Source organism: Carettochelys insculpta, chromosome 1, assembly GCF_033958435.1.
Source record: "Carettochelys insculpta isolate YL-2023 chromosome 1, ASM3395843v1, whole genome shotgun sequence".
Classification (NCBI taxonomy): Eukaryota; Metazoa; Chordata; order Testudines; family Carettochelyidae; genus Carettochelys; species Carettochelys insculpta.
Genome location: NC_134137.1, coordinates 121,742,855 through 121,754,029, shown reverse-complemented (window position 1 = coordinate 121,754,029; position 11,175 = coordinate 121,742,855). Strand labels below are relative to the sequence as shown.

The 11,175-nt window shown below is 50.3% G+C and overlaps 1 protein-coding gene across 2 annotated transcripts; it reads right to left on the bottom strand.

The window, feature by feature from the left end:
* Window positions 1–2,808: 2,808 nt before the first annotated feature.
* On the bottom strand, window positions 2,809–10,874 carry CHAMP1 (chromosome alignment maintaining phosphoprotein 1). Of its 2 annotated transcripts, XM_074983213.1 has the most exons (3): window positions 10,737–10,856; window positions 9,471–9,537; window positions 2,809–6,540 (listed from the first exon to the last, which is right to left on the bottom strand). In XM_074983213.1, the coding sequence occupies exons 2-3, from the start codon at window positions 9,483–9,485 to the stop codon at window positions 3,568–3,570; spliced, it is 2,988 nt and encodes a 995-aa protein (XP_074839314.1). In that variant the 5' UTR covers window positions 9,486–9,537; window positions 10,737–10,856; the 3' UTR covers window positions 2,809–3,567. The 2 variants fall into 2 exon arrangements, with proteins under 2 accessions (XP_074839314.1, XP_074839315.1); XM_074983214.1 differs by lacking the exon at window positions 9,471–9,537 and having other exon boundaries at window positions 10,737–10,874.
* Between the last annotated feature and the right edge of the window lie 301 nt (window positions 10,875–11,175).

Sequence of the window (11,175 nt, the reverse complement as noted above, 5' to 3'; positions counted from 1 at the left end):
CAGCTGAGGGATCCCAGGAGTCCCCCACCCTACCCCCAGGGCACAGGCTGGAGTTGCAGAGCACTTGGACATTGCATGCCTGGCCCAACCACCCAGCATGTGCATGGATGAAGTGTCCCCAGTGGTCAACCAGGGCCTGCAGCAAGATGGAGTAATACCCTTTTCTGTTGATGAACCTGGCAGCGCCATGGTCTGGGGCACAGATGGCGATATGGGTTCCATCGATCACCCTAAAGCAGTAGGGGAATCCCAGGGTAGTGAATCCAGCCACAATCGTGTCCATGCCTGTGAGACAGATGACGCTCCACAGCAGGCTGGTGTTGATGGCCATCATGACCTGCAGAGGGAGGAGACCCCCCCCCCCCACACGACCGAAGGAAGGAGCCCCTGGGCCTGGGGGGGGGGGTCACCTGACTTCAGTTTCCCTCCTCCCTGAGCTCTCTGGGAGACCCCCTCCCCCCCAAAGAGGCTGTACCCTGGCAGCAGGGCTGTGAGAGGGTGGGATGGCATGTTCACCCAGGGACAGGGCTTCCCCTCTTGCTCCCCCCAACCCCATTTCCCAGGGTCCTCCCTCAGGTGGGACAACCCTCCTGACCTCCCCATGCAGGGATGGCAGCATCAGAGGGCCTTACCTGCATGAGGATGGCCCCAACAGCAGATTTCCCCACACTGAAATGGCTCCTGATAGAGCAGTAGCTGTCAGGGGTGGTGAGCTTCCAGAAGGCAATGGAGACTGTTGGTCATCCCACTAGCTGGCATTGGTGCTGTGCCTCCAGACCCACCTGGTGACCTGGGGTGGGCACAGGTGGGCTTATGTGGCAGCAATTGTGTGCTCAATAGTGGTATCTGGGTTGTCCTCCCTGGGGAGCAGGAGGATGGCTATGAGAAGGTTCAGCAGAAGCCGAAGCACCTCAGTGTGGCCAGCATGACTGGGGACTGCTCTGGCACCATGCCTAGCTAGAAAGCACAGTCTCTCAGCAAGCATGTGAGCCCTGCTGTAACAGCCGTGCTATCCCTCAAGGAGGTAGGCAAGCTTCAGCACGGGCAGAGAATGGGCATTTGGGGGAACCCTTTAAGGATGGCCATGTGACATCAGCTGCAGACTAGCTGGCCGTTCTGTAGAGAACAGACCACGAATGCCAATGTTACTGAAATGGGAAACTGGGAGGGAAAGCATCAAGAGTAAGCCCCTGAAGAGCTCCCCATGCCCTGAATGTGCTGGCCAGCACACCGGGGTTGGCAGCATGGCACAAACAGCATCTAGGCACTGGGGGAGCTGAGGCTGCAAGGGGGAAGGGTCAGGCGTTGGCTTCCCCAGGCAGCAAGATCACTGACTGCCCCCACTTGCCGTGCTGCCTAGAAGTAGAGCTAGCCCCTGACAAAAACACTCTCCCAACCCTGCTCCCAGCAGCTCGGGAGCTGCACTGAAGGGTCCAACATGCCCAGTGGGGCCAATAGGCTGCAGCTGTTCTCAGGAGTATTAGTTATTTTAATAAAACAATTCTTTGTTTTGGAAAGATTACTGCCTGGTTAATCTTTATTGAAAGGTTAAATCCATATCCTTTGAGTGTTTCCATAGCAACCTCAGGAAGCACACAATAAGGGGGCAGTAGGCAGGTTAGTGTACCAGCATCTGGGTAACAGCATTTTTCTGGGCTCCAGTACATGACTATGCAGTCTGCAGTCCCAGATATTCCACAGGCCATGTAATTACAGGTCTTGACAATGCACAGTCTAGTGCAGGTTGGTGACGAGTTCCAGTTGTGATCTCAAGCAGTGGAAGAGACGCAGTTTCGTAAGTGTTCTCCAGTACAAACCAAGGTGCCCTTAAAATGCATATGATAATGGGAAAACTATATACAAATGGCCTGGTAGATCGCAAATTTCCTTCTTGTAATGGAGGGCTATTGTCTATACAGTACAGCCTGTCATTGAAAGTACCAGGTTGACTTCCCACCACTGAAAAATGAAATAAAATACACTTTAATAAATATCTGTGACTGAAAGTGAATTTATACACAGGTAGGACAGCTAAGGAAAATGTACTGCATTTGTTGGAGAAGAGCAATGTCAGGTTAGTAACACCCAAAATAAAACACAAAGGCTACGTCTACACTAGCCCAAATCTTCAAAATGGCCATGCAAATAGCCACTTCGAAGATTACTAATGAGGTGCTGAAATACATATTCAGCGCCTCATTAGCATGTCACCGGCCATGGCACTTCAAAATCGCTGCTTTTCCCTTCCACGTGGCTTGTCCAGACAGGGCTGCTTTTCAAAACAGCCCAGGGAACTTCAAAATCCCCTTATTCCTATAAGCAGATAGGAATAAGGGGATTTCAAAGTTGGCAGGGTCCTTTTGAAAAGGAGCCCTGTCTGGGTGAGTCGTGCGGCAGCGAAAAGCAGCAATTTTGAAGTGCCGCGGCCAGCGGCATGCTAATGAGGCGCTGAATACGTAATCAGCACCTCATTAGTAATATTCAAAATAATGGCCATTTCGAAGATTTGGGCAAGTGCAGACATGGCCAAAGAGATGCAAATGGGACAAAACACGGAATAGTGTATGCCTTCACTACTATGGTATATTCTAAGTTTTTTCCCCCCTACTCTTATTTTAACTGTTCCTTTCTAAAGTACACACTAGGGAGTTTAAGCTAATTTACTTCCAGGAACAGAAGCTTCTAATACCTGAAAAAACACTTTGGTTTTATTCTGCAACGAATGATTCTATTCAAATGTATTTGAGCCTAAAAGTGGACTACCACAGTTTTTTTCTTTGAAAGAGTAGACAAAAACCATGCCCAATCTCCAAGTTAGGTTTTTATTAAAAGATTAAAGCATAACATTTTACCAGATAAAAGAAATTCAGTTTTCTCTGGCATACCAGAGTCAACAAGAGAACCTTCTGATTTTGTGTGGTAAATCTGATGACATTCCACTGATGTTATGTATTAGCACATGCTTAAAACATGGTCAAAATACAGTTTCACACTTCGCCATTTTTAAAATCCGAGACAAATAATTCAAAGAGGTGAGTACTGAATTTTCAACAAAAGCTACACACTCATTCACAAGCTCAGGGCATTCCAGAAAACCAATACCATCATTTCATGCCTGATCAATCACACTAAATTTTCCTGGTCTTCTCACTGAGACTTGCTTCACATTTTAAGACGACACTAGAGAGATGTGAAAAACTAAGTTCAGTCTTCACAGCAATATTATATAGGTTTTTTGCCACACCTCTACTTTATTGCCTGAATGTTTTACAATAAACGTTACAGAACTAGTTTTCACTCCTGTTTTGCTTTCAGAAATATAGCACCTTGGATGAATAAAGTATGAAGTTATTGATGAATAATGCCAGGACGTGAATGCATCTTTAGAACAATTTCTGAATAATAAATCCTTTTAGTAATACAGCTATGGTTACAAGACAAGTTAAACACAGTACAATAAACCATGCATCTTTTGACTTGTCAGATTGGCTAAACTACTTGCTTGGCTAGCATACAGCAATATTTACATATTTCAGTAAATTAGACTCACTGAGCATAAAAAAACCTTCACATTTGTTCAAGTGGTTCAACACTGTCCAGATGCTTTTTATTTGTATCTTCACTATGACGGCTTTGGCAATGGGTTAAATGTTTCTTAAAGCCTCTGGGAAAATTTGATTCAAAATTACAACGTGGACATTTAAGCAAACTTTGACCATGAGCTGCAACATGATTTTTAAGTAGGGACTCCAAAACAAAAGCCTTACCACATATTTTACATTTGTAGGGGCTTTGAACATTATGCTTGTTAACTAAATGATGCAAAACAGCACCTTTTTTCATAGCACGACAGCAACAAATTTTGCAATAATACTTTCCCTTCCCTCGCTTCATGTATTTTGCTATCTCCTCTTCTGAGATGAAGGCCTCTTTCTCTTCTGTAAACTGTAGTACACATTGTGGCTGAATGGGAGTTGACGCATCTACTTTGCTCTCTTTGTTATAATCAGATGTTTCCATATCAAACTGTTCTTGATCACTACTTAATTCGTTCTCCTTTACCTCCACAGAATCCATCTCAGTTTTTCCACATTCACTGTTGTTCAATTCATTATCAGAGTTTTCATGGTCTTCCTTCTTAGGCTTCTTTTGGGGGCAGGAATACATCTCTTCTGAAGGCTCCTTCCCTAAGATTGACTGCTCTTCCTGAGACAACAGATCATCCAGTGTTTTTTGGTCTTCTAAACTTTGAGATAGGAAATCACTCTCATCAGATTCAATAGGTGTCTGGGGTGCAGAGGAAACAGCTGGAGCAGGTTTGAGGGGCTCAGGAAAAAGAACATTTTTCTGGACCTCAGAGGAAACAGAAGGAGCAGGTTTGTGGGGATCAATAGAAAGAGCATGTTTCTGGACATCACAGGAAACAGCAGGAGAAGATTTCTGAATCTCAGGAAACAGAGTATGCTTCTGGACATCAGGAGAAAGACCACATTTCTGTGGCTCGGTGAGGGTGGTTTGATTTTGTGCCTCAGGAGAAACAGGAGGAGCGGGTTTCTGGGATTCAGTGAAGACAGCAAGTTTCTGCACCTCAGGAGAAATAGCAGTAGAAAGCTTCTGGGGCTCAGTGAAGGGGACAGGTTTCTGGTTGTCTGGGGAGGCAGCAGGAGAAGCTTTCTGAGGCTCAGGGAAGCAAGTATGTTCCTGGACTTCAGGGGAAGAAGCAGTAAGTTTCTGGGGCTCAGAGAAGGCAGGTTTCTGGACTTCAGGAGAGAAAGGAATAGGTTTCTGAGACTCAGTAAAGGAGAAATGTTTCTGGACTTCAGGAGAAACACCACTAGGAGTAGACACCTGAGGCTCAGTGATGAAAGCACGTTTCTGCACCTCTGCTGAAGCAGCAGAAACAGATTTTCGAGGCTCAGAAAAGAGGGCTCTTTTCCGCGATTCAGAGAAGAGGACCCGTTTCTGTCCTTCAGAGGAAACGACAGGGGGAGATATTTGAGTTTCAGAGAAGAAGGTTGACTTCCGTGAGTCAGAACCAAGTTTCCAAGTATCAGGAGACAATGAAGGAGCAGGTTTACGAAGATCAGAAAACAAAGATGACTTCCGAACCTCAGAGGAAACAGCGTGACTAGGTTTTCGGTGTTCAGGTGAAACAGGGGGACCAGGCAACCAAGTATCAGGAGAAAGAACAGGTTTCCAGCCTTCAGGGTATACAGAAGAGATGGGTTTCCATGGTTCAGATGAAACAAGAGCAGTTTTCTGGGGCTCAGAGAAGGATGAAGGTTTCCAAGAATCAGGAGCAGGCCGCCGCGGCTCCAGGGACACCACTGGGGCAGGCCGCCGTGGCTCTGGGGACACCACCGGGGCTGGTTTTTGGGGCCAGGGAGAGACAGCAGCAGCAGATTTCTGTAGCTCATGAGAAATAGCAGTGGCAGGCCTCCAGGGTTCAGGAGAAACAGAGGGAGCAGGCTTCCATGATTCCGGAGAAACTGTAGAAGCAGGCCTGCAGGGTTCAGGAGACAAAGCAGGAGCAGGTCTCCACGTCGGAGGCATATGTCTGCGGGGCTCAGGGGACACCGCTGGGGAACGCCTGCGGGGCTCAGCGGACACCACCGGGGAACGCCTGCGGGGCTCAGGGGACGCCGCTGGGGCTGGCTTCTGGGGCTCCGGGGACACTGCTGGTGAACGCCTTCGGAGCTCCGGGGACACTGCTGGTGAACGCCTTCGGAGCTCCGGGGACACGGCTGGAGCGGGCTTCTGGAGCTCCGGGGACACGGCTGGAGCGGGCTTCTGGAGCTCCGGGGACACGGCTGGAGCGGGCTTCTGGAGCTCTGGGGACACGGCTGGAGCGGGCTTCTGGAGCTCCGGGGACACGGCTGGAGCGGGCTTCTGGAGCTCCGGGGACACGGCTGGGGAATGCCTGAGGGACTCAGCAGATGTGGCCGGTGCAGGCTTCTGGGACTCAGGAGACATCGCTGGGGCAGGCTTCTCAGGTTCAGGAGACACTGCTGGGGCCAGCTCCTCTGGCTCAGGGGAGGCTGCTGGTTTCTGAAGCTTGGGGGAAATAACTGGGTCAGGTTTGTGGGATTCTGGGGAATGAGCAGGTTTGTGTGGCTCAGGGGAGACAGCAGCTTTGTCTGGCTCCTGAATGAGCGCTTTTTTCAGGGATTCAGTCTCAGCTTCTAACTGATCTTTCTGGTCTTCATTCCACTTTTCAGGCACTGCATGCTGTGATGTGATGTGATAATAAACGTTGCAATACATCTTGCTGGTAAAGAAACATTTATGACAGTGGAAAAGTTTTGCACTTTTCTGATAAAATATAAGTTTACCCAAACCAGCAGCATCCATGTCATCACAATACTCTGGGTGAATTGTACCCATATGAATTTGTATGTTTTCATAATCTGTCCCTCTGAAACTGCAGTGATCGCATTCTAAACGCTCTGGTGTTTTACGCAGTATCTGAAACATTTCCGTTTTTCTATAGGTTGCAGCTTGCACAGCAGTACAAATCTGAAACAGCAAGCTTCCGTATTCCTGCAATAGAGGTAAAACATTGCACATTTAGATCACATACTAAATTTACTTTTTAAATTTTTGCTCATTTTCAATTAGTTTGATATAGGTTTTCTAGAATAAAAATTAATCCCAGTTAAATCAAGCCAATCCAGTTACAAACCCTCAAGACAGTAACAAAAACTGTCATCACCATCTGAAATTTTCTTTTACACAAAATCCACATACTTTTTCTAAATAACAAATTTATATATTAATTTAATAAATTAAATACATTTTGCTCAGGGGGAGAGTGTGGAATAACGCTGGCATGGCTAAAACCTCCTGCACAAAGAAATACCAGCTCTGTCCCCACATTGACATCACGCGGAGATGCCATCCTCCATAATTCCCATCAGTCAGGAATTATGTGCAATGACACTGGATTGGGGCGGGGGCCTGCAAGTGAGTGCAGGGCAGCACTGAGCCGCTTGTTCCCTACCACCACCAAATAGGAACTGTCCTCTGCACCCCAACCTCCAGTTACAGACTTGAGCCCCCCTCACACCTTATATTCCTAACTCCCTCCTAGAACCTGCACCCTAATTCCCAGCCAAGAGACCCATCCCAGCTAAACCCTACACCCCAACCTCACGCCTTCTCCTGCAACCTAACTTTCACCCAGACCTTGCACTCCCATCTCAATATTGAACACTGAAACCTCTCCAGCACTCCAAACCCCTTGGCTCCTCCCACACTCCTAATGCCACAGCCCCAGTCCCATCCACAGCCTACACCACCAGTGAGAGCCCTCATCCCCTCCAACCCTGACACCCCAACCACAGACCATCATGTGAAGAACGAATTTTGTTATGTGCACCAATATGGAGGTGGTATGTGTTGGTTAAAGGTATGCTTTTTCATATCCTTGACCAACAAGTTTTACTAATGGAAGTGCAGTACAGATACAGCCTAAGCCATCTATTGTAACTGTTCTGATCTACTGCCCTGCCCAAAGGAGAAGTTTGTCGCCTTTATGAAAGACTAACACTCAAGGTACCAGAGCAAGCTAGGCCTTAACTGTTCTCACATGCTGACTTCCCTCATGGATTTTGTACAACACAGGAGCATCAGCATATGTTGTAGCTCTACAGCTTCTCAGCCTGGATACATGATGAAAACAAGGGCAGGTAGGAGGCAGGTTGCTTCTTTGAGCAGAGGAACCATCCATCTCTCCACATACAAGAAACCCCAGCTGGAGAGAGAATGCAGAAGGGACCATGCCTAGCCTTAAACATTCTCACTCAAAGACTGAAATTTAACTGGAGTAGGAGTGGGAAATAATTTTTGAAGAGGGGCTACCTCCAAGATTTTGGAAAGTGGTCAAGGGCTACATTTTTCTTTGGAGAGACTGCAGGGTTTGGGATGGAGGTTGGGTGCAGAAGGGAGCTCAGGGTAGAAGATGGGGAACAAGAGGGGGTGTGGGGACAGAGGGAGTTAAGTGAAAGAGAGGGTTGTGATCTTTGGTAGGTCATCAGGGCTGACAACCACCGTGGCTCCAGGTGCAAGGTGTGTGTGTGGGGGGGGGGCCTGGCTCTGTGCCCCAGCAGGGGTGAAGCCTTAGGCGGAAGGGGCAGGGCTAGAGCACAGTGCTGGGCCCTCAGAGACCTGTAGAGTAGGAGGGGTGCTTCTGTGCTGTTTCAAAGAGGCCTGGGACTCTGGTTGCCACAGCTGCTGCAGTAGCAGCCAGGAGCTCTGGGACTCTCTGAAATGCTGGGCCCCTGTGCAATTGCCTCCCTTGCCCCTTCCCCTTGTCAACAGGCCTGGGGCAGGGTGCTGGGGCAGAGGACAGGATTCTGGCCTGAGTGATGGGTATACGAGGGGCTGTAGCATCTGGGAGGCAGGTGGGCCGCAGTGCCAGAGGCAGGCTCTGTCCGGCCAGTGCTTCCTTAAGCAGCTCCCACCCAGCATCACTCTTGGACAGGCTTACTTGCCTACCAGCAGCCCAGTCCACTGGCTGTTCCATGTGGCTCTCTGTGCTTGGGGTGGGCCTCACAAGGTGGCTCCACCCTCGGCAAAATCTCTCAGCTCCGTCTGACCAGAATCCATCCAATGGGAGCTGAAAAATTGTGCTGCACTGGCCCCTACTTCCAGCAAAAAATCTCAGCTCCCATTGGATTGTTTCCAGCCAATAAAAGTGTTGACAGATTTTGCTGGGCATGGGGGGTAGCAGAGAGCACCTTACAACACAGGGGTGGGCTGGATCTAGTCCAGGAGTCCTTAAAAACTGCCTGCTGTAGGGAAAACAAAAAAGCAGCCCTATAGCACTTTAACAAAATAATTTATTAGGTGATGAGCTTTTGTGGGACAGACCCACTTCTTCAGATTGTCCCATGAAAGCTCATCACCTAATAAATTGTTAGTCTTTACAGTGTTACAGGACTGCTTTTTTATTTTGTGAAGATACAGACACTGACTACGGTGTGGAGAAATTTGCCTACTTCAGACTACGGACGTCACAGTAAAACTTTACGTGCAGGTTGCATTCCTAGGCAACCATGCGTAAATCAAAATTTGTGTAAATTGTGTGTGTGTGTTAGAACCCCTGCCAGCTCCACGCCAGGGGAGCCACCTGGCCAGGGGGAATCCTGGAAAGCAGCGCAGCTGTGAGCCAGTTGGGTGGAGTAGCACTCTGCCTGCCAGCTCCAGCCCTGGCTGCTCCAGCTGGGGAAAGTCAAGGAGAAGCCACACTGCCTGATCCCCATGGCTCCCCCAGCTGGTTTGTCCCCATCTCCAGGAAGTCAGAGTGTGGCCGTGCCAGTCCATCATTGCCACCGCCCGCCCCCCCTGCCCCAGCTGGGGAGCTGACCAGCACAGCTTCTCCCAGATGGGTGAGCCGGGGAGGGGCTGGAGGCAGAGCTGCACTCCAGCCAACCCCCGGTAACCCCAGAGACATGTACTCATGTATATACCTGAATGATGTACATCTAGGGTGTCCATTTCAGATTCATTCACTGCTTTTGACTTGTAACATGTAAGCTGAAATCGCATAAATAGGGATTTACCGTATGCTAGATCAGTGGTCAGCAACCAAAATAGCAAGAAAAATCTTTTTTTCAAATTTAGCACAAAAAATAATTTAAGTGCTGCAATGCAAGTGAAGAAAAGATGGTCCTTAATAAATTACATCAATCCATACTTTTTGCAACCTGTGTTTTTAGAACACTACCCACACAGTGATTGATAATGCAATACATGTTTATTTCAAGATGGTCAACAACTTTTTACATATTCTATTTCCTCAAACTTTACACGTGTGTTTGGACCATTATCTTCCTGACTTTCGCTCCTGAACCCACTTTAATTATACCAATTTTACTTCAAGTTTAATTTCAATTCTCTTTCTTAAAAAGCATGTTGCCCTGCAGGGCAGGAATGCCGCTAGCCTCCCTTTGCTTTTCAAAAGCAACGCTTTATTAGCAACACAATCAAAACACAGACACAATATCACATCTCACAATACCCGGCACATATTAAAAGGGGAGCGCTCCAAAATTATGAGATCATGCATATCGTTTGCTATTTAGATATGAATTCACGGTTTACCAAAAATAATTTAAAAAAAAAACAACTTTGCATTTATAGCCTTAGAAGCCACAAAGAAGTCCGTAAAGACCCCCGTGCAGGACCGAAGCCGCAGGTTGCAGAGCCCGGCCTAGATTATTCAACTCCAGGCAAAGTTTGCAGTTCTCTAACCCAGCTGTGCCTGGCCTCTGGTTGTGTTTGTTTTTCTCGCCAGGGGAGCAACGCAGCCGGCCGCGCGCTCAGGGCTCGGGGCCACCCCGCGCCGGTTCCACAGCCTGCGGTCCTACTGGCCACAGCTCTCGCCGCTTTCCCCCTCCGCTGCTGGCCCGCAGCGTCTAGCGCCGTTAACCTCAGGGCAGCTCAGGAGGGGAGGGGGGCCGGGTCGGCGTTACACGGTAACGGCGGGGACCAGACCTGCGCTGGCTCGGGGACGGGCGCGCGGCTCACCCCCCGCAACGGGGCAACAGCGCCTCGCGCTGCCGGCTGGGGCCCCGCCAACAGCAGCCCGGTGGCGCGTGGGGGGAGGGGAGCCCCGAAGTGCTGGGGGGGGGGCGCGAGCGCACTACGGGCGGAGGACCCAGCGGGAAAGGCCCGGCCCTTGGGGAGGGCGAAGGGGGTCTCAGCCCCCCCGCCGCCGCCGCCGCCGCACTCACCGCACGCTCTCGCTACCGTTGCTCCAGTCGGGCGGGGGGCGGCGGCTCCGCGCGCGGACAGACCCCTGGGCGGGCGCGGCCCCTCCAATGGCGGCGACGGCTTCTGCGGGCCAGGCTGAGGGCCCCGCGGGTGGGGGGGGGGGGCGGGAGGAGGCGCGCGGCGAAAAAGCGGCGCCTTTATTGGCTCTCGGGCCTTTCCCGCCGCCCAACCCGAAACGCCGCCGCCGTCTCTGCCCCGCCCCCTCCTCCCGTCGCGCGAGCCCGCCGGCGCCCTTGGAGAATGGGCTGCGGCTTGCGGGCGCGGTGCGCGCGCCCGGCGACGAAGGGGGCGGACCGAAGAGCTGGGCTCGGGGCCGCTCAGAGGGGGAGAATACGCGGCGCGAGGGGCCGTCGCGGGGAGGGGGCAGCGCGTGGCTTCGCTCTGCGCATGCGGGCGGTG